This window comes from Pararge aegeria, chromosome 24, assembly GCF_905163445.1.
Source record: "Pararge aegeria chromosome 24, ilParAegt1.1, whole genome shotgun sequence".
Classification (NCBI taxonomy): Eukaryota; Metazoa; Arthropoda; class Insecta; order Lepidoptera; family Nymphalidae; genus Pararge; species Pararge aegeria.
In genome coordinates, this window is record NC_053203.1 from 11,882,401 (window position 1) to 11,906,214 (window position 23,814).

General features: G+C 37.2%; 1 protein-coding gene across 1 annotated transcript; it reads left to right on the forward strand.

Annotated features, from left to right (window-relative positions):
• Positions 1 to 943: 943 nt before the first annotated feature.
• LOC120634549 (inhibin beta B chain) lies at positions 944 to 21,986 on the forward strand. The gene is made up of 5 exons (XM_039905240.1): positions 944 to 1,309; positions 19,027 to 19,133; positions 20,219 to 20,437; positions 21,105 to 21,380; positions 21,769 to 21,986. Exons 1-5 carry the CDS (start codon positions 1,000 to 1,002, stop codon positions 21,922 to 21,924), a joined length of 1,068 nt encoding a protein of 355 aa, XP_039761174.1. The 5' UTR covers positions 944 to 999; the 3' UTR covers positions 21,925 to 21,986.
• The last annotated feature ends 1,828 nt before the right edge of the window (positions 21,987 to 23,814 follow it).

Below are 23,814 nucleotides of genomic sequence, written 5' to 3' on the forward strand. Positions count from 1 at the left end.
TCCTATCCGTGCTGGTATTTGTATTGGATTTTATAAAAAAAATACCATACAAATGAATCTAAACAGAAGTTACGTCAGAAAAAAACCACTCATATTACTGTCGTAAGGCAATTGAAAATTATCGAGAAATGAATTCCCTTATACAGGGGACGAGATAGAGTGAATACATACTACTACTACAAGTAGAACTGACGTATTAACTGATTCCGTGATGTATTTTTTTAACATTATGTAAAACTAATAAATCGATTAATTATTTACGGTTTGATAGTTACGGCACATAAGTAAATTGGTTGCAGTTTTAATGACATTGACACGTCAATACATCAACATAGCATAACTTGTATAAATATGTATTAAGTAAGTAAGCAAAAATTTAATCAAATAAAAAAAACAAACGGAAAAGCTGACACTATTGGTATTTTTTTTATGACATATTAAATATTTTTGTTAATTTCAGAAAAAAAAAAATACTAATTATGTTTGTATTGTATGCGTCAATAGATAATGATTTTCTAAATAATTGGTACAAGGAGTTTTGTTCCCAGCAGACAAATTAAGAGGATTGGGAATATGATAGCGATGCATTATAATTCAAATTGATTCCAACTTTTCTGGTAGCATTCCCTGCCTTAGTTAATATTTCCTATATTCAAATAATACGTGGACCTACGCGGTTTCAGCCTAGCTAACAACCGACGATTTAACACCGTAAGACATATATTCTGGAACTCCCTGTTGCAATTTTCGAAAAGATTTCCCCCGAAGAAAATTCTTTTGTTACGGGTAATCGGCTTCGTAGCAAAATCAGCATCTTGTCTATCTTTTTACCTTGACTCTGCGACCACTAGTAGTAGCTAAGATCTACGGAACATCCCTCGCATATATTAGTAGGCGACTCCCGCGTGCGGCCAGTCGTGCCCAGACCGCCGTCGCACGCATGTGTGACTCCGGCCTACTCTCCTACTTCATCTGCGTACGTCGAAGGAACCTGCCGCGATGATGATACGTGTGTTTTACGTGCTCCTCGTCATAAACCTCCCCAGCCTGGGGGGCATCGCTGCCAGCGCGAACTGTGTGAGCGCGGAACTCAGTGTGAGAGAACTAAACGATGTGAGGATAGAGTTCGTGAAACAGCAGATTCTGAGGAAGTTGCGGCTGACCAGGAAGCCATCCGTGGCTGTGCCGGTCAACAGCCTGCCTATGCCAGTGGCTCAGGGCCAGACCTTGAGCCAGGGGACCGACAAACCGCCCGAGTTCGATGAATACTACGGCCGGACTGAGCAGAAGATCATATTTCCGGTTGAAGGTAAGAGTTTTCAAGTAAGATCGCAATTGAAATTTAGAACCAAATCTTTTCACTATAGGTTAGTCACTTTCTGTAAGATATTGTTTTAGAAATAAGAGAGCCTTTGTACGCATCAGTATTAATAGTTTTATTATATATATTATCGTTCTATAAAAGTAAATCAGTTGAGTTCAAGAAAATTAAGTAGTGATAGCCAAGTGGATAGGAGCTCGACATCACTTTCGGGGGGCTGAGTTCGAATCCCAGCATGCACCACATATTTTCCAAGTTCTGTGCGCTTTAATTAATTAAAATATCGCTTGTTTCAACGGTGAAGGAAAACATCGTTAGTAAACCTGCATGCCTTAGAGTTCTTCATAGTATTCTCAAAAGTATGTGGAGTCCACCAATCCGCACTAGGCCAGCGTGGATAACGGCCTAAACCCTTCTCATTTTGAGGGCAGACCCTGTAATGGGTAGATATGAAGAAAGAATATGATATACGATCTCTTTGAGTCTTGGCTTAATATCCTAACGGATACCTTTTGAATTTTTAAACTGGCTACGGTTTTGTTGTTTGCTTCGGGCGGAATAGTTTATAGTTTCCATGTTACCGGCAGTCGCCCATCTTAGGATGCCACGGAACCCGTTTATGGTTATGGCCCACATGGTCGGTTTAGCGCGCTTCTATTTTAAACTTCATCTGTACGCAGTTACATAAATAACATTTTATGTCAAAGGAATACGGGGGAAGCTGGGACATATGTATATATTTTATGACAATACATTTTTCCTTTGTAATTTTTTAAAAATAATTATTGGATTTTTTTTAAGTTTTAAGTAAGTAAGTGATATTTTACCCTATCTAGAACGTACGTAACTTAAAAAAGTTCGAGCGATTCAAACTCCACCCCACCGTAAGTGAAGCCGAAGTCCTCATAACTGAGATATCACGTCTACAATTACTAAAATAAATAAAACTAAAACTACCTAAGTATTTGTACCTGCTTAAATTTGAGGTTCAAAATTTGTCACTTTATTAGGTTCGCGTCGCATAGCGTAGGTACTATGCGCGTGTCGGTCTTTTATCTTCAGTAGGGTTGTCGTAAGTTTAAGTTAACACTTAGAATGTTTGGAATTCGTTTGTATGGAAATATAAATATGATTCTTTTGATTTTTACACAGTGATTCCTTATAAAATATACTATGCATAAGTATTAAATATTATTTCGCAATATTTTTACACGTATATTGAAAAAAACATTATAAACATTAAAGATTATACAAATCACAGTTATCGTTATTGTTTTCACTTTTGTTGTGCGGTCTTAAGCACATACTTTTTTTTATTTTTAAAATAATAATAAAAAGTTTGGTAAAATCCAAAAGTGCACGCCTCATAATCTCATTTTTTTCACAATAAAATTGAAATTTTTTTAACTGAAACTTTCAATGCTCATTACAAATTTTTTTTTTCATATTAATTATTATTCATTTTTTGTAAACAAGACACGGGAATGTCATAATGATTGCACATTGAAAGTTAATAATTACATGGAAATTTAACGACAGTGAATTGAACGCTCATATTAACTAAGAAATTATGTCGTGTGTTACTTTAGATAATTAAAAAAAAATTATTCCGATATGATCATTTTTTCGACCAATTTTGATGCCACATACACCCGTCCATACACGGACGTCCAGAAAAGATTATGTTTAATGTTATTATTTACTATGTTAAACAAAAAAATTGTTATTGAAATGTATTTTATGTGCCTGACAAATTATTTGACTTGATATTAGTGTACTCAAATTAACCTGTAAGTGCAATATAAATAACAAAAAATCAATTTCAGTTTCGAGAAAACTGCTTTTTTTGAAATGTCGAGAGTAGAGCACAACCTCAACGCTTCGCTTATGAGGCGTGCAATAAATAAAAATACTACGACAATACACACACGGCCATCTAGCCCCAAAGTAAGCTAGCGTAGCTTGTGTTATGTGTACTAAGATGACTGATGAATAATTTTATGAATAATATACATAAATACTTATAACATACAGATAAAAGTCTATTGAGAATCTGCAATTCGTTGGATGTTATTTGCACACGTGCGCCAAATATTTAAGAGTTGATAAAGCTGCGGGAGAAGATAAAATTTAAGCTAGCCATTCTAAAGAGCCATGCTTATGGCAACTGAGATTCTTAGCGGCTTCTCACTTCTAGGTAGAACTTTCTTTCAGAACCATTGGTAGAGCTAGTCACTACAATTGGTCACTACAAACCTATTATTAATTGCTGGTCGTTTCGTAGATATGATATCTCTTATCTTTCTATTATAGTTAAATATTCCATATATTAGTTATGCGGTATTATAGCTTTAGTGGTCAGAACCGCGGCCTCACATTCTGAGGGACCGATTTCTACCCCCGGAAACTCTAAATTTTCAAACTTATGTGCTTTTTAACTTAATTATCACTTACTTAGCGGCGAGGGAGAACATCGTTAGGAAACCGCCATGCCTGAGAGTTCTGTTCTCGAAGGCGTCTGAAGTCAACCAATGGGTGCCTATGGCCACCTTCCTTCTCATTTGGTGACCCGTGTCCTCTATCAGGCCCCTAATGGCTTGGTAACGATATTTACACATTTCCCAATCAAATTTTAGACACAACCTTCCCAAATTTGCAACATTTTGTTATTTATTTATTTAAAATAAAGGACGAATAGAGGGTAACACAAAGACTGAAGTAGAATCTAAAAGGCGGCCTTAACGCTTAAAAGCGATCTCTGCCAGGCAACCTTAGGATTAGGGCAACAAGAGCGAGAACAAATAGGTGGTGTTAAATTATTATAAACCTACATTCAAATAACTACTAATACAAATGAGAATTGACGTTTCAAAAGTGCTTATATTAGGCCTACTTAAAATAAATGATTTTTGAATTTTGAAAATAAATACTAATAAAAAAAATATAAATTTTAGGGGCCGATATTAAAAAAAACTTAACCTAGCACCATTGTAGATGACACTTTAAAGGTTTTAAAGTAGAACTTTCAATATTCCTATTTAACCGATCAGTTTGGGATAAAATTTCGCTACCTCAAGAGGATTACCTCTACCTTAGTGAAAGTCAAGCTAGAATCGATTAAGCCCCCCCAAAGATTAGCACCGACAAAATGACACAGAGACAAACATTTTAGAACCGGTGGGTTGTTCTTTTGTTCAAATGATTCAATTAACTTAAAGCTTTTTGTGACTGAGCTCGTCCGAGAAAGTAAGTAAGACGGCCTTGCTTATTTCTGCCTCCATGTCTGCCGGTCTGAAGACACATGAGGTTACACTTGATGTTAACCCTCAAATTTGAAGGGTTTGCGCGCTTTTCACAACCTCCCGGCCCGTCTTATGACTAACTCGTCTTACGTAGTAGGTATAGCGAAGATTGGATTGGAGCATCGTACATGACACAAGTTTGCTTGTTACGCTTTCACGCGAAAACTACTTAACCGATCTTCATGAAACGTTTTATACATATTCTTGGAGGTATTAGAAATAATAAAGTATACTTTACATTGAAAAATAAATTACGTAAAAAAAATGTTTGTGAAAAAAACTTAAATCTCATATATGACTATAGGTGTAGACTATTAAGCAATACGCTGCCTCCCAAAATTACGCGAGCGAAGCCGCAGAGCCACATCACTTGTAGCTATTTATAGGTGTATTCTAATAAGTACATATCTATCTTAGAAAGAAAGATAAGTATTCGTTTAAGATTAGCGTTAATTGATGTAGTGGCAAGAAGATACACTTAATTTGTTTTCTCACAAATACGGATCGTTACATTTAACCACGAGTAAATGTGTACAAACAATTTGATAAGCTCATTTTTTGTGTTTTTAACTCAAACTATTCCTCAAAATATTTAATAGTCTGTTTACCTTTTTCGCCAATCATTTTTATGGGGGTTATCGCATATTATAATTAGTGTATTTACCTATTTGCGATTCCGGTAAAAATGTTATAACAATAAAAAAAAACCAAAGCAAAAAACAATTATAAGCAAGCCATAAATAATTTCACTTAATCATACTTAGAAATCTTTGTTATAATACTTAGAAGAAATAATCGTCAAGTCACCTGTATCTAATTCAGTTGTGACCATCTGTATTTATTTTATGTCATACTAGCTGTTTCCCGCGACTTCGTCTGCGTTTGATTTTGTTTTTTGTATGGCATTAAATTTAGTTGTAGATCTAAAAATCTTAAAGTATTCAGTATCGCGTAGCCTTAAATGAGGGGCTAGCTGCTCTCTGCAGATGAGTTCTGTCCTCTATCTCCAACCACATTCATCAGATCTTCACAAAGTTTGGGCTAAATTAAATACATATTATAACCTTTATATTACAAATATAATTATTTAAATCGGTTATAATTTGTCGGAGTTATGGTGTAAAATCGTCAAACACTCATCCCCTCTCCCAAAGGAACTGAGCTTAATGTCGGGATAAAAAGTATCCTATATTACTTCTAACACTTCCAAGAATATGTGTACAAAGTTTCATGAGGATCGGTTAAGTAGTTTTTGCGTAAAAAACAAACTTACATTGACATTTATAATATTAGTAGGGATGGAGATAGGGATTAAGAGGACGAAAACTTATTTACTTAGTAGTAACAGTGGCTTGCACTGGCTTCCTTACCAGGGTATACATACAGCAGGAAAATTGCATAGAATGGCGAAAATCCTCCTCCTGTACGAGCTATATATAAATTTTAGGGTAGGCAATGCTTTTGTGCATGTATGAAGTGCACGCCACTGTTAAAACGTCTTCGAAACCACCGCAGCGAGGCACGATTCCAAAAATGCTGGCAGCATTCCCCTTTGAATGGACAAACTTATTCTTCGGCCAAGGTGCCAAACTGCCCGCTCCAGGATCACCGGTAGACTCGATAACCCTTTTTGATAATTCTTTAATAACATTTTGTTAATTATTATCTATTTAAAATGTCCAATTTCAGTTGAACAGCAAACCAATAGTATACTTGTAATAATAATCGTGGCACGAATCGCGAGTGAATAGCCAGTTGCCGCCAAAATCTGTAGAGTACACGAAACTTTCATGCAGCAACGGTGGAAAAAACGGAAAAAATGTCAGTCGTTTTCTGAGAACGCATTTGAAAGTTAGACTGTTTTTTCCTCGCAAGTGTGATGAAAAACGTCGGTGTGTGCACTAACCATGATGTAGGTATTATTAAAACATCAATCATCAATCATTTAGCCTGTAACAGTCCACTGCTGGGCTAAACGCCTCTCCCAGCGGAAGGGTGATCGCAGTGGATGCTATTTGACGGCCGAGTGGCGCAGTGGGCAGCGACCCTGCATTCCCACGACTGGAAAATGTTTGTGTGATGAACATGAATGTTTTTCAGTGCTGGGTGTTTATCTGTATATTATAAGTATTTATATGTATTATATTCACAGAAAAATATTCATCAGCTATCTCAGTACCCATAACACAAGCTACGCTTACTTTAGGGCTGGATGACGATGTGTGTATTGTCGTAGTATATTTATTTATTTATTAATCGCACAGACGATGCCCTGCCCGGTTCCCGTTATACTCTCTTAGTCGCCTCGTACGAAACCCGCGGTAAGAGCCCTGTAATCTGATTTACCGTTACCCCAAGGCATCCCCGTCGCTTCATCGGTACTAAGGCTGTGAAAAGCAATGTATAAAGAATTTTTGAAACTGGATTTGAAATGCATGGACGCCTTCAATACGCGAAATTTAACGCGTGCTTGTCAGGATACCCTCGAAAACTGCCAGCGTCGTTTGCTTTCTCATACACCTGTTGAAAACAAAAGTTATCTATTACTTAAACTCCATTCGTACCCAAGTAAAATACTAGTAACTGACTATTGAATTCTGACCAAACGGTATGAAAACATTGTTTACACAATTTTATAAATTTAAAATGCATATAAAAATTTTCGGAACCTGCCTGGCCTGAGCGCTTTTTACAATTAAGCTACGGCTCTCCTACCTTCGATGCCGAAATTAGTATATGCCTTTCACATCAGTCTTGTAGAGCGTCGCAGGTTCAAATCCGGATCCGAAATTTTTTATACGCATTTTAAATTGATATAATTGATAATTCCGCCTCTTCATAATTCGTTTAAAGGAAATTGCATACAATTCTACAATAAACTACCAATTGACATCTTGGAGATGTCTCTTAAAAAGTTCAAAGTTTGTATTAAACGTAAGCTTATAGAAAAGTCCTATTATAGTATAAAGGACTACGTAATCGATAAAAAAGCTTGGGTGTAAATTATTGCTCTAACCAGGTTGCTCTTCTAATAATTTAAAATGACATTGTGAGATGGTGATAACACCCGGCTAAGTTTGTTGTGGGCTTCTTCTTAGACCAGGACGCGTTTGGAACCCTCGTATCTTAGTTTTAAGTTTACGAATGTGGTTATCGCCATCATCTCACTACCGTGTAATTCTTATGTACGCATCAAAAGTGCCACCTATGGACCTACTTGAATAAAGATATTTTTGACTTTGACTTTGACTTCCTCCAAGTGTAGGTAAAAACACTTTAAAATAATATACAAATTGTTTACACAGTTAGATAAGTAATAAAAAGAAGAGTTAATATTTGGCGTTATTGTTGTAAATGGATTCGTATTTTAACGTTCATAGTTAAATATGTCCCGCGCCTCTATATAAAATATTCGTAGTTAAGGAATGGATTATAGTAGTATAGTATTTCTAGTCATAAGATACGATTATCTTAACGACTCGGTCGCGGAAGTCCCATCAGAGGCGCATCTAAGCGACCCTTGTGATCTTGACATAATATCAGCGTGCTGTAATAGGTATTTCATTACTGCATTTCTGATTATTACGTTAATGAGTCACTCATTGGGCGATGGAGAGAGCTATGCTCGGAGTATCTTTACGTGATCAAATCAGCAATGAGGAGATCCGTAGAAGAACGGGCAATGAGCGGGGCACATAGCTCGGAGAACCGATGGACTTTGGGGTCCCAGGGTGCTGAAATGGCGACCTCGCACCGGTAAACGCAACTTTGTGTACACCCCCGTTGGAGAGATTAGGTTGGATTTGAAATGCATGGATGTATTTTATCCGGAAAAAGCAACGAATGTTATTGCTAATGACACTTTGCCACGTTACCTTCGAAAAGTGCCTGGGTCGTTTGCCTTCACATACACCTGTTGAAAACAAAAGTTACCTAAACTCCATTCATATCCAAGTAAAACACGAGTATTTTAAATATTTATGCATGATGCAACATTTTCTTACCAAGTCTATTCATAGCCAAGTAAAATATATTCATAGATGATGCAATAATTTGTTTTATCTTGTCACTACTGAAAACTGCGTTATATTAATTGGTTCTCGCCTTATTAACCTATTCACCTGAATTCGGATTGAACCTTGTACCGCGACGCGCGCTGCCGTACGCGTGGTGCACGGTATTGCTTCAATTTTGCTTATTTTGTCTTAATAGGTAATTGTACCTTTGGACTTTGAACACCAGCATTTAAAATAATGAACGAGAAACTAAAAGAAACATGAAGGCAAACTATCTACGTTCAAACCTACGTTCTACGTAGGTTAGTAAAATATAGTTATAATGTATGTTGATAGGTGCATCAGAAACGTACGTACGTACGTAACGTAAAAAATAAATAAACAAATAAAATTGACGATTTGTGAAGTGGAAATTGCTGGACTTATTGGGTTTAATCACACAAAGTTTTCTCTAATCACTCTGCGGGCTATAGAGAGAGCTAAACTCTGATTATCTCGCACTCGGATTATTAACGGATATCTGTAGTAGAACCGAGTTGTCAATATTGCTATAAGGCCGCAAGATGTTACCTTCTAACGAATAAGTAAGAATTTGTCATTATAAAAAAAATCAAAACAATATGCATATAAAAAATTGGAAGATAAAGCAACAGTAAGTTGATACAATAAAGATAATAACAGAAATGGTGGAAACAAAACAATACACCACGATTACAATACGATATATGTTCCGGAATGTTTAGAGAATGAACATGAACGGTGACCCCGGGACCCTGCGCGACCCCAGCACGTGGGGTCGGGATGCCCAGACGGAAATTTGATAAAAAAATCATAATTTAGTTTGAATAAGTATCGCTTGCGAATTAATTTGAGATAACCTCTCGATGTGGCGATATTGCGACCCATATTTGCGACTTTGGGCCTGCTTTTGAAGGGAGACAGGAGAAGTGAACTTACAAGATTAGCATCGGTCTTGTGTGAACAGTTTCATTCATAAATTCTCTATGTATGGGTGTCTATAAGCACTGCTTACGGAAGTGGATAATCAATTACGTGTTTGATTTTTTTATGAAAAGTATTCCAGGAATTATTGGAAAGTGAGAAAGTTAACAATAAATATTGTTTCTATTTATTGTTGACATATCAAAATAAAATAGCGTTCGTACCCATACTTACAAAAAAATTAAAGACATATTTTGACTAATTTCGATTGCAATATTATCATTAGCATATTCAATCGCCATTATTGTTTACCTTCGAACAATGCTCTATGGCGTTGGTGATAAATAAACGGTTAAAGTGCATAAATTCAGCAACTTATAAAAGTTTGAGTAGTGATAGTTTAATGTGTTAACGTTATTTTATAGTTTATTCATTCATTTTATAATGAAAGCATATTCGTGCGGTCTTTGTTTGGGTTCAGTGTGCCTGGAAAAGGTACTTAGAATTAGCGAGCCAACAAAACATTAATATACTAACTTAGATACATAGAGATGACACTTAAATATACATTACATTAATACCGGGTGCTTTATCAACTCTCAGAGCACTGGCGCATAAGTGGAAATAATATCCAAATAATATATGTGTAATAATAAACGGAGGTAAGCTTCTCCTATTCCATGTTCCCGTGCTTTAGCAGGTTGACACATTAATTATATCCCCTGTCAGGGGATACAGTAGGGGGATATCATTTTTGTCTCCTGCCTGTACTAGCCCTGCAGGGTAAACCAGACGGCTGGGGGGTTAAGAAAGTGGCGGACTATATTATGATAGAATATTTATCATTAATTGATTTTCATTTTTTTTTATTCTTAACAATTATTACAAAAACAAAAAACCATATTAAAAATTTATAAGCAAAAAAAATTCACCCTCCGCTTGCGGGGCTTTTGAATGCCCAAGCAACCGGCGGTCAGGGTTCCAGAGTGAGGAACCTCCTTACAATACGCGCCGTTTCAAGGACTACTGCCTTCTGTATCCGACCCTTGATCCAACAACCAAGCGAAAGCTTCTTAAGATGTTGGTCGAAGCTTGATTGAAAGACCATTGATTGAAACGATTATTAACGAATTTTTTATTATTATTATTTTTTTATTATTATTAAATATATTCAAAAATTAATTTCTATTTTGTCTGTCGAGAACTACAAAGATTAAAAAAAATGTTAGTTCTTTCAAGCTCATTCAGCAGTATTCTGCATCTTCGAGCAACCCAATAATTAATCGGGAATTTGAAACGGATAAGGTAAAAGTAGGTACAATGAATATTTTGGTAAAATCCAAGTGATAAACGAATATAGTACCGAGATGCTCGGATCACGCGGCCGTCGAATGAAGGCCCCAGATAAACGACGACCCCAGGTTCTAATTATTTATTTGTTTAAAAAAAGGCTGACCCGCCGATAACCGGTATCTAATGGTGTCTTAAAGTGTTCATCCCGGAACAATGCGCTCCAGACGTTGTTTATATCTAAATAGGGTGGGTAATTAAGGTCGCGCGGTGTCTGCGTCGAATATCTGGTTTCCCATGAAACTAAATTCGACGATAAGTTCAAATCTTTTTCCACCCCTGGCGCAAATACTATGGACACAGGTCTCCCCCCACAATGAGAAGGGGTTAAGGCCGTGGTCCACCACGCTGACCCAGTGCGGATTGGCGGACTTCACACATCTTTCAGAACATTATGGGGAACTCTCAGGTTATGCAGGTTTCCTATCGATGTTTTTCACCGTTGAAGCAAGTATATTTTAATTGGTTAAAACGTACGGATTGACAGATTTTGATTTTGTTTGAAATGTGAATGAATTACGAGTAGTTTGTGTCCTTAGTTATGTTTGATGAATTTAATTTATTTTGGTATGAAATGAAACTAGTAGAATAATGTACACTATAGTCAATGTTTTTTTTAAATTTATCAATTTATATATTATTTATTAAATTCTAGTTAGCAGGTATCAATGTAGGTTAGGTTACTTCGGCTAATATACAACACGTTTTTTTTTTTTAAATTTGCATCCCGGGTCTAAATTTAAAATCACTTGCTTTAAGGAGAAGGTTGGCGCAGTGGGCATCCTGCTTTCTGCGTCCAAGGCCGTGGGTTCGATTCCCACTGGAGAAATGTTTGTGTGATGAACATGAATGTTTTAGCGTCTAGGTGTTTATATGTTAATTATAAGTATTTATGTGTATTATATTCTTAAAATTATTTACCAACACAAGCTACGCTTTCTTTGGGCTAGATGGCGATGTGTGTATTGTCATAGTATATTTATTTATTTATTTTATTTAGTTTTCTGTTGTGGATTTAAGACCGATTAGACATTTAAACACAACTTTGTGTCTTATGTGTACTATACTATAGTACACATCAGAAGCTACTCCAGTCATTACCCATTCGCGTCTCTTATCACTTATCAACAAGAAATTTATGAGTAAATTTGGCCAGTATCAGCAATTAAGTACAAAGTTGTTTCAGAGCAATTACCTATTAAGTTTATAAATAAACATGATTAAGTTTTTCAGGCGTGTGAATTGCGTGCTATGTAGACCTTTAATATATTTTTTTTAATTAGACTAGCGGTCCCCCGCTACTTCGTCCGCGTATGAGGCAACCTTAGAAGTAAAACATATGCGGACTTTTTTTTCAAACTTTAAAAGAGGAACAATTCATGTTATATTTATTTATTTATTTATTCCTTAAGAGGACTAACAACATGCATATTACACACACACACATCACCATGTAAACTTAAATTGGTGAGTTTTTGCCCAAAAGCTGTGGATGAGTCATCGATGCCAGGTACCTTTTTTTATGACTCTACTCTTGTTTTGGCGTTACTGCAACAGTTAATACATTGCAGACATTGGAAGCTCTCAAAAGAGTATTTTCCCGTTTTTGCAACACTTTTCATTGATACTCCACTCTTATTGGTTTTAGAGTGATGTTATATAGCTTATAGCCTTCCTTGATAAATGGACTATCCAACACAAAAGATTTTTCCAATTTGAACCAGTAGTTCATTAGATAGGCGCGTTTTACGAAATAAACTATTTGTCTTTATAATATTGGTATACATTTCGAACTTTAATGAATCGAAATGTATAAAAATCGATATCTACGCGGCATCATAATGGAACGCTAAGTCGCTTAGCAGCATGTCTTTTTCGTTAGGGCGGTAACTGGCTGGCCACGAGAAAAGCAAAAAATAAATAAATTCAAAATTCATTTATTTCAAGTAGGCCTATTTTATAAGCACTTTTGAAACGTTAAGTCAGTCTGTTTGTTGTTAATCTACCACCGGTTCGGAATACAGATTTTACTGAGAAGAGCCGCCAAGAAACTCAGCAGATTGCTCTTTTCAACATCATTTTATAGTTTAACAATCTTTAGAATTTTTCTCTTTTTTGAGAGATGGAGTGAGAAGTGGAGTGAAGAGCAGAGTTCCAGCTTCCAAGCAGCCTTGTCGTTAAACCTTTCAGACACGATTTATTAAAAGATTTAAATTACAGGTGTAAGAGATGATGGCAGAGACCAAAAAGCGATCTCTTCAAAGGCAAACTTGGCCGTCAGATTTCCATCTACGACGCTTGACCACCTCAATTTAATATATATGCGACGCAACCTGACCTCACTACGCTTCTCTCCCTCACACTATCACATATACACATAGCAGATATACTATGTTATCTTACTTTGCAATTATTATCACGCGCTCACAACGTGGATTGCCTCAAGCAGCTAGGTACTATATGTTTACAACTGTAAGACCATTTTTACACAACGTTATACATAAATAAGGAAATGTGTAATTTATTACTCTGATAGTGGCTACCTATCTAGTATAATTATATTTAGTTTATCATTTATTGTAGCTTCAGAAATGCGTGCCATGGCAAAATAGCAATGTTCGATTTCTGAGCTATCAAAGGTTTGGAGTAACAGAACTATATACTAAACTAAACTTATTTTATTCAACTAAAATTTAGCCCTAGTAATTATTGACAGCCGACTGGCGCAGTGGGCAGCGATCCTGCTTTCTGAGTCCATGGCCGTGGTTTCGATTCCCACAACTGGAAAATGTTTGTGTGATGAACATGATTGTTTTTCAGTGTCTGGGCGTTTATCTGTATATTATAAGTATTTATGTGTATTCTATCCATTAAAATATTCAACTGCTATCTTAGTACCCGTAACAAAAGCTACGCTTACTTTGGGGCTAGATTGCGATGTGTGTATTGTCGTAGTGTATTTATTTATTTATTGATGGTCTCAGCAGATGGCCCACCTGAGGATAAGTTGAAACCGCCGCCTATAAACACAGCAACACTTCACAGGGTACGCAAGGAGCACGTCCTGCCACATGCCGCCCTGTGTCTATTAATTTGAGGCGTAGGTATTAGGCCTCACGTGCCCAATGACAACGGAAACTACGTCTTTCAGACCGGAACACAGTAGATCAATAATGCTGCTTAGCGGCAGAAATAATCATTGCGATAGCAGGTACTTCCCCGGACGAGCTCTGTCACAAAAACCTATACTACTACTAAAATTCCGGTTGATATCTTTGGGATGTCTCTAAAAAATTTCAAAGTTTGTATTAAGCGACAGCTTACAGAAAAGTTCTGTTATAATATAGAGGATTAAGTAAACGATAAAATAGTTTGGTTGTGAATATTTGCTCTAACCATGTTGCTTATCAAATATTTTCAAATGACAATGTGAGATGGTGATAACAAAAATAACACCCGGCTAAGTTTGTTGTGGCCTTCTTCTAAACCAGGGCGCTTTTGGAACCCTTGTAGCTTTAGTTTTAAGTTTACGAATGTAGTCGTCGCCATCACTACTCACTGCTATGTACACATTTTGTTTATAATCAACGCATCAAAAGTGCCATCTATGTGCCTATTTTAATAAAGAAGAAGCCTTAACCATAGCCACGAAGCTTTCGGCCAGACCACACCAGAGAGAATTCTGAAATAACAAATTAATAAATGGTCCATGCCCGGGATTGAACGCGGTCATCCACTTATGAGGCTGCAGTGATCATCACTGCGCCAGAGGGGTCGTCTAAATCCAAAATTCATTAATTTCAGTCTGTTTGTAGTGACTCTACCAAATTTCAATTTCAAATATCATACCGTAAAACCGGTGGTAGAGTGACTACAGCATAGACAGACTTGACGTTTCGAAAGTGCTTATAAACTTGGCCAACACCAAGACACGAACAGCCAAGTATAAGTTGCGTGATATGAACAAATATTGGAAGCACACCCAAAAATATTCAAACATTATTAGTTGGGTTCGAGAAATGGAACTCACAAGATAAAAAAATTATTACATATATATTTGTTTCATTTGTTACAGTTAACAAACTGTAAAATGATGTTGAAAAAGAGCAACCTGCTGAGTTTCTTGCCGGCTCTTTTCGGTGGAATCTGCCTTTTAAACTGGTGGTACAGTCACTACAAACAGAATGACTTGACATTTTCACTTGACTTGACAGTTTTTTCCTGGGATTAATAATTTTGGTGAAAAGCTGTAAAGCACAGCGATGATAAGAGTATTTTTCAAGATTATTCAACTTCTATTTCTCTAAAAGTATTGAGTTAAGTTGAGTGCAAGGCTTTTTTTAGTTTATTACATCTCGTCAGAGGAAGTTACCGTTAGAGTTAGAGTTAGAGCAAAAGTATTGCTGTGTTGAAACCCCGCGCTACGGAAAACCCCGTGCGCTAATCGTCCTTTTTAGTGTCCTGACAAACAGCATAGAGTTAGTTATAAGGCATTTTAGTTTTGGAAAAACATCAAAATATTATATATATATGTATATATATATATTAGATTTATATTCTAATGTAATGTTTATATCTTATTTATTGCACCACTTATTCCTTTCCAAGAATTTTTCCTTAATCGCCTTTTGTTGCCTGGAAGAAATCGCTATGTAGCGATAAGGCCACCAAATTCTACTCTCTTGGTCTATATGTATATCTCTGTAACTACTTTTTTCTTTAGTGTACAATAAAATTGTATTCATTAATTCATTGTAGCGGGCTAACCTATTAGGAAGTGTGGTAGTCAAACCCCTAATCGGTTTCAACGCGACATCGCATCGGAACACTAAATCACTGGTAACTAGCCACCGTAAAAGCCTTCCACTAGGCCAGACCAGAGAAAATTCAGAAATTATCAATTCCCAATTGCTCCTTCAGGGAATCGAACCCGAGACTTCCTACTAAAATTGACTGCTTTTATTATTTCGAGATCGATATTCTTTATTTTGAAAGCAGTAAATATTAAATAATTAAAAAGAAAAAATGTTTTTGTTATTTTAATTTTTCAATAGATTCAGTTTAGTGAAGCGATATCACTAGATTCGACCACACTCCTGATTTCTTCATTCCCCTGCGACTTTTTGATCCAAATACACTAATCACGTGTGATCCCAGTGATTCTTATTAACATTTATCAGCTGCGGGTTAAAGGCTACAGTTAGTCAGTATTTGGGGATCACCATGATTTGATGATAACTATTGTTTTTAAAAACCCGGGCAATAGGTAAAACTGCTTTCTGCGAAGTGATAAATGTTCCAAGATTTTCATGCGAAAAATCCATAGGCGGTGAGGGTGAACCTGATTGTTGGCGTGGCGATACACGCCGCCGTGGCGGCGCGCGACGCTTCGCCACGCTATATGTACCTACGTAGTCCATACGTACTAGTGTGTATAGTGTATACAGTATTATGAAAATTAAGCTCAATTAGATACACTTTACGAAAATCAGGATAATCTGTTTGGTGTAATTTATAATTTCCGCAATCCTAATACTCTACACCAAACAGATTTTCGGCAATGTACCCTCTACGCATGTTTCTCTCCGAAACCGGAGCATCATCAGGTCATTAGGAGTACAATTATTCATTGTAAAGTCAACATCCCCTTAACTTAATTTTACTTTTGCATGTGGCGTTAGGGCTGTATCTGATTTCTTTCAGTAGAAACTATGGCATCGGTTTACTCAAAAACTATTAGCGTTCCGGTTTCAGAGATCAGTCTCGGATACAGTAAATAATGTACCTGTGAATAAAGTACCAGCTCAAAGCTTTAGATTCGGTGAATCGTCGCGCCAGGAGATTTATAGGTGACAAATCGATAACACAGGCTAAACTATATAGTCTCCAGGACAATCGCAATGTTGCCTGTTTATCGGTTTTTTACAGGATATACTTCTGTGAGTGTGCTCAGGAACTTCACAATCTTGTTCCTCCTTCCCCGTTCTACCAGCGAGACGTCGTGAGCGGTGGCATCTTTATGTGGTTGAAATTCCATCAACACGCGCGAAGCGGTTTATATCCACGTATCTGATACGTATGGAATACACCATATACCTACGATGTGGAACGCCCTCCCGGCAACTGTGTTTCCTGTCACGTATAACTTGAGTACGTTCAAGGCAAGAGTGAATGGGCTTTTTCTAGTCAAGCGTGCTCCAACCTCATCGTAATTTGTCGACTAGAGCTGGCCTATCGTTAAAAAAAAATAAAAACTTCCGAAGCCTATGAAGTATTATTTCGGTTTCCTTTTACACGTTTGCATAAAGCAGCAAATATAAATATCTGTAGAGGTACTCGTGGTTATCTCATCGCCGGCCTTTGGGGTCGCTCCTTGCCCTAATTAGTGCGCGGTCACTCCAATTAGCATACTATGAGCCCCTCTGGCTCAGTGGTCTGCGCAGCGGAATAAATAGACTGGTGCTTTCATTATTTTCATAATGTTCAGCATAGAACTACCACGCTGCTTAAACGTGGGCTGTTGGGCTGGGGATTTCAAGCGGGGAGCAAATTTCATTGACATAAAGCTAACCTTGCTATATCCCCAACCCAACTCCAATCGGAAAATTCAGAAATTATGAATCCACGAGTTGCACATTCCGAGGTTTTATCCAGGGAGTTCCCACTCACAGAAATAAGAACATACAGAAACCGTGAACACGACTAGCGGGTAAACTAAGCTCGGCTGCCTACGCAGTCAGAAAAATTAGACATATTAATGACGTTGAAATAGCTAGGCTTGTTTATTTTGCGTACTTTCCATAGTGTAGTCTTATGGAATCAAAGCAAGAAGTAGAAGAAGTGAACTATATTTATATTGCAGAAAAGAGCTGTACGATCAATATATAAACTTAAATCACGCGAATCCCTCCGTGAGAAATTTAAAGAAATAGGCCTACTTACTGTAGCTTCACAATATATTTATAATAATATACTGCTGAGTTTCTTGCCGGGTTCTTCTACCAGGGCACAGGTCTCCTCCCACAATGAGAAAGGGTTAAGGCCGTAGTCCATCACGCTGGCCCAGTGCGGATTGGTGGACTTCACACACCTTTAAGAACATTATGGAGAACTCTCAGGTATGCAGCATTCGTCACGATGTTTTCCTTTATTGTTGAAGTAAGTGATATTTTAATTACTTAAAACGCACATAACTTAGAAAAGTTGGAGTTGCGTGCTGGGATTCGAACTCGCGCCCCAGAAAGTGAAGCAGAAGTCCTACCCATTGGGCTATCATCGCTTCGTTCTAAAGGTTTATCATAAAATAAAAGTTTTTGAGCTAGCAACATTCCGCGGGCATGAAGTGAGACGTGCGCGGGGCGTTTTCACTGTTTTTGGACACATTGCACTGCATGCAACAATGGCTCAACGAGGGTTCTGTATGTTCTTAGAGTACGCTACAAGAACACCCAAACCCGGAAGTTAAAAAAAAAGTTAAAAACATTTCCTAATTAGCTATCATGGTACACACTGGCCGACATCCCAAGTCCCAATAAACAAGGTTCATCGATATGACCGCTCAGAAGTCAAGACATATCGCTAATTAACTCGTTTATTTTTATATTTTTGAGAAACTACGTTTCAATTTAACCATGTTTTTAACCTAATCTGTGTTGACACCGGAGTGGCACAATCATCATCTATTTTAAGATGCCAATTAATTAATTATAATTACAATATGATAGTTGATGTAGCGGTGATAGCTCAGTGGTAACTACTTCGGCTTCATTGTTGAGGGACCGAGTTCGATTACCAGGACGAACCTTTTTTGAGGTTATTTGCGTTTAAGTAATTAAAATATCACTTGCTTCAACGGTGAAGGAAAACATCGTGAGGAAACCTGCCTGTCTGAGAGTTCTCCATAATGTTCTCAAAGGTGTGTGAAGTCCATATGATGACAATATGATACCGATACATAGCTTAAAGAATTCAAAACAACCCATACCTAACGTTATTTATGTATCAATGCCTTTTTTTGTTCTATTATTGGTAATAACTACATTAGTTAGCTTAAAGCGCCACACAGTATTGTAAAATGTATATTTTATTGTCGTAGGAGAATGCCTGACATCGGGAAGGTATCCTTTCACGTGCCTCCAGTTCGAGCTGCCTCCAGACGTAGAACCTGAAGAAGTCACGGTTGTGGAGCTCTGGTTCTTTAAGGTAAGTTCATTACACAGTGTACTATCCGGAACTTCTGCACCCCTAGTAGGTCTTTTGACATTTGACTAATTCGATCATTAATCTCAGAGCATAGGGCACTTTTTAGTAGAAAAAGATTTTGACTGGTATTAAAAAAAAGCGGTCGATTGGTAAAGTCAAAGTCAAAGTCAAAAATATCTTTATTCAAGTAGGCCCATAGGTGGCACTTTTGATGCGTACATAAGAATTGCACGGTAGTGAGATGATGGCGATAACCACATTCGTTAACTTAAAACTAAAGCTACGAGGGTTCCAAACGCGTCCTGGTCTGCGTCCTGGAGAAGAAGCCCACAACAAACTTAGCCGGGTGTTTTTTTTTGTTATCATAGAAGAGCAACCTGGTTAGAGCAACAATTCACACCCAAGCTTTTGTATCGATAACGTAGTCCTTTTTACTATAATAGGACTTTTCTATAAGCTTACGTTTAATACAAACTTTGAACTTTTTACGAAACATCTCCAAGATGTCAATGGGTAGTTTATTGTAGAATTGTATGCAATTTCCTTTAAACGAATTCTGAATTTTATGTTACCTAGTTTATTGCACTGTAAGTTTATTCTTTATTCTATTTAGTATGAAGACAGTTATGAAGAATCGCTAAAATATTGAACTTATTTAATGATATGTGATTAATGTATTCTGAAAAACGTATTTTTATTTATATGCTAAGCGAGATTGGTATTTTTTTTCAATAAATAAAACTGCAAAGACAGTTTGCAACGCCGAATTCAACATCATGACGTCACTTCTATATAAACGAAAATCTCTGCGAAAATCGGTCAGTGAAACTGTAACTGTAATAACTGTTTTCTTGGCAATACAAATAGCACACCCCATCAATCCACACTGGGCCAGCTTGGTGGGCTACGGCCTAAATCCTTCCCATTGTGGATAGAGACCTGTGCTCTGTAGTGGGCCGCTAATTGGTTGATATGATTATGATGATGACTACTAATACTTAACTATACAATCGGCTTATTATACCACTCAAAATACCTGTCAAAGCGCCATCATAACAATCTCAGAAAACGTTTTACTTCCCCAGGAGCGCGACCCTCTCGACGAGTACAACCAAACGTTCGTGATCTCGGAGGCGGCGCACTGGGACCGGCAGCAGCAGTTCAAGAAGACCAAGCCCATCGCCATCAAGGAGACGGACACCGGGGAGGGCTGGGTGCGCGTGGAGCTGGCGTGGGCGGTGCGCGTGTGGCTGGAGGGGCGGGAGCGATTGCACACGCTGCATGTGGCGTGCCGGACATGTCAGGTGAGGCCGAGAACAACAATGATAATAATAATATAAATGTATTTTTAAGCATTGTTAAGAATAAAAAAAAAAATTAAAAAGCATAAATGATAGAAATATAACAATGTTAATTTCCAAAAGAAATCTTAAGTCTAAACAATATAGTATAAGGTTTTTTTTTATTTTATAGGATGGGGCATCCATGAAATCTAAAATAATTATTTTACTTCTGAAACTTCAAGGAATTCATTTAGAAATTCACTCAGAATTAGAAAGCTATAGTCCACCACGCTGGCCAAATGCAGATTGGTAGACTTTACACGCCTCAGTGGACATTATGGGGAACTCTTACGTTTTCTTTAAGCGTTTCAAACGCACGTATCTCGAAAAGTAAGAGGTTCGTGCCGGAGCTCAGATTCGATTGCCTGAAAGAAAGACCGACATCCTAGTAATAAAATTGTATTAACATTTCTTCTTCCACGAACAATAGCAGAGAAGTAGTAGAAATGATTTCAAACTTCTTCTTCCTAAAAATCAATGGAAAAAGCTTATAATGATCAAACGAATGTAGAATATTATATAAAACTTATAGCATCTCCCCTTTTGGGTCTCCTACAGGTTAAATAAATCTGCCTTAAGCTCCCATTTTGTAAACCCACCTGGTTAGCTGACCTGACTCTTTCCACAGCTTCGCCGAGCCCCGCTCTCCTTCCACGAGAAGCACCGCCCGTTCCTCGTGCTGTACACAAAGTACGCGGGCAAGCGCCGTCGAGGCCGAACCCTGGAATGCAGCGCCACAACCAACGAATGCTGTCGGGAGCCTCTGTACGTCAGCTTCAGGGACCTGGGCTGGGACGACTGGATCATCAGGCCTTCGGGCTATCACGCCTACTTCTGCAAGGGCAGTTGTGCGCCGATATCGGCGGTCTCGCAGGCGGACAGCTACCATCATAATATTATAAGAGTAAGTGTCAGTAACTTTGAAAAGGCTTTTGGGATCATCCAATGAAGACTAGTCGCCAAGTTAGCAAATTCGTTCAGACGAGGATTCATGGTCTACTTTTCCAAGTGAGTGCCACATAGTCCTCATCCTTTGTTATCATGCCGTTTCCCGCTACATAGTTCTTCTGGCCACTGGGTTGGATTAATTCAGAACTGCGCTTACTGTTACGGAGCCTTCTATCCAGAAAACATCTGCTTCAACAATTTATTTATTCTTTATAATTATTATAGCTGATATTTTATCAGCTAGAATCTACACTTACGAGATAATTTATTTCCTCGCCTTTTTCCTATCCCTTTTTTAGCTACTTACTCCAGTAAAAAGCTTACATTTTTTTCTTTTCTTCCAGAAATACTTCTACACAGTGGAGAGGCGGGCGGAGTTCAAGCCGTGCTGTGCTCCCACCACCTTCAGCTCGCTCCAACTGCTATATATGGACTCTAACAACACGGTTACGCAAAAAACTCTGCCCAACATGGTGGTGGAGTCTTGTGGGTGCATGTGAGAGTGCAATAATCTGACTAGAATGTGACTTAAGTTATTACAAGCTGTTGCATTATTTTAACGTATTTTCCGTACAGTGTTCTTGAATAAGTAAACATATTACTTTTTTAATTTATTTTAGAATTTCTTTATATATAAGTAGATATATTAAAAGTTGTATAGCCTATTTATGTTTAGTACGTAAGTAACATATTCATCAACGCATTCGATCAATGCATTAATTTAATATGTTACTATCGTAATTGTAAACGCACTGGATCAATGACAGAAAGTAAAAAGGAAAAATTAACAACAAACAATTGACAATGAGGAAAATTTGCGTTGGTACCTACCCAAGCTGTGTTTATTTTTCTTTTTTTTGTGTTGAAAAGAATTATTTAAGAAACGTGCACTGCTTGTATGTGCAAACTTCTTAGACATTTATTTGTAGATTTGCCAATAAATTATTTTGCTGAACAAAGATATACTTGTAGAATTTGTGCTTGCAATTAATTCCTTTGTAATGCAAATATAAGTCTGAGAGGGATTGATTGGAAACCGAATGGCAGCTGTTGCTTAAAATGTGATAAGTAATGTTTTTATGTTGTAGAAAATGGTGCCGGCTTAAATCAATAGTGTATCTGATGTGCACTTGTCCCCAGTGGCGTGCACTGGGTTTCTTACCAGGGTATGCAAACATCAGGAAAATTGCATAAAACGGCAAAAATCCTCCTCCTATACGAGTTATATATCAATTTTAGGGTAGGCAGTGCTTCTGTGCATGTATGAAATGCACGCCACTGCTTGTCCCATACAAAATTAGAAAGCAAAAGTGCCCCTTGATTTTCTTGTACGTCTTATTATTGTAGTCTTAAGCTTGTGTAGGTTCTTATTTAAAATGATTTGTTACGTCACTATCGTCTATTCTGACGTTACGTTCACATTGTTTTATTATAACCAGCAAGCAAACGAAACAGGGCTCTTGAATCACAGGTGACAAACTTATTGACGACTGACTAGCATCTGGTATATATATACTAGATGCTAGTCAGTGATATATATATATATATATATATATTAATGATCGAAACCGCTACCAGACCGATAAGCACCAACACAAATATCATCCATATTTGTGTTGACATTAGGCTGGACTCCCAAAATTCAACATGCCTATTCTATATCAAGGGCACAATAATTCAAATTTTTATAAAACAAATACTGATTCTTATTTACTACTGTTCCGCCAGTGCTTGATTTCAAAATGCACTCATTTGATCGTTCAAAATAAAAATCTTTTAGACTGACCTTAATGTTTCGACAATAGCGAAATTAGAGTCGTAAAATTACCGTCTTTCAGTGAATATGAAATTTCATTAAGAAGTATGGAATGTATCTACGAAATAATTTATTTAAAACGTATTTTGCTTTGTATTTATTTTAAGTATATCGATTCGATAGATAGGTATATACCTGTTAGATGGAAACTTTCCTATGACTATTCGCATCAACATAAAGGACATGCTTCTAAAGGTGGCTTAAATCCAATGGGAGAAGATTAACACACGCACACACATGCGAGTTCAGCGTTTATACCGCAAACAGCCAACGAATGTCGGAAATCCAAATTCGTATCTTTTGGTTGGTGCTCGTTGTTCATCAAAAGGCACCAACCAAAAGATTATGCACGTATGCACCATTCTTAGGTTTATAATTATAATAATACTAGCTATTGCCCGCAACTTCGTCTGCGTTTGATTTTGTTTTTAAAGTATTCAGTATCACTAAGCCTTAAATGAGTATAGTAGTATATATATATATATAACATGTGACTGTCAATTAATTATAGACAAATAATTTGCAATAAAATAAAATTGCGACTATAATTAAAGATCTAAGCTATCCTATCTCT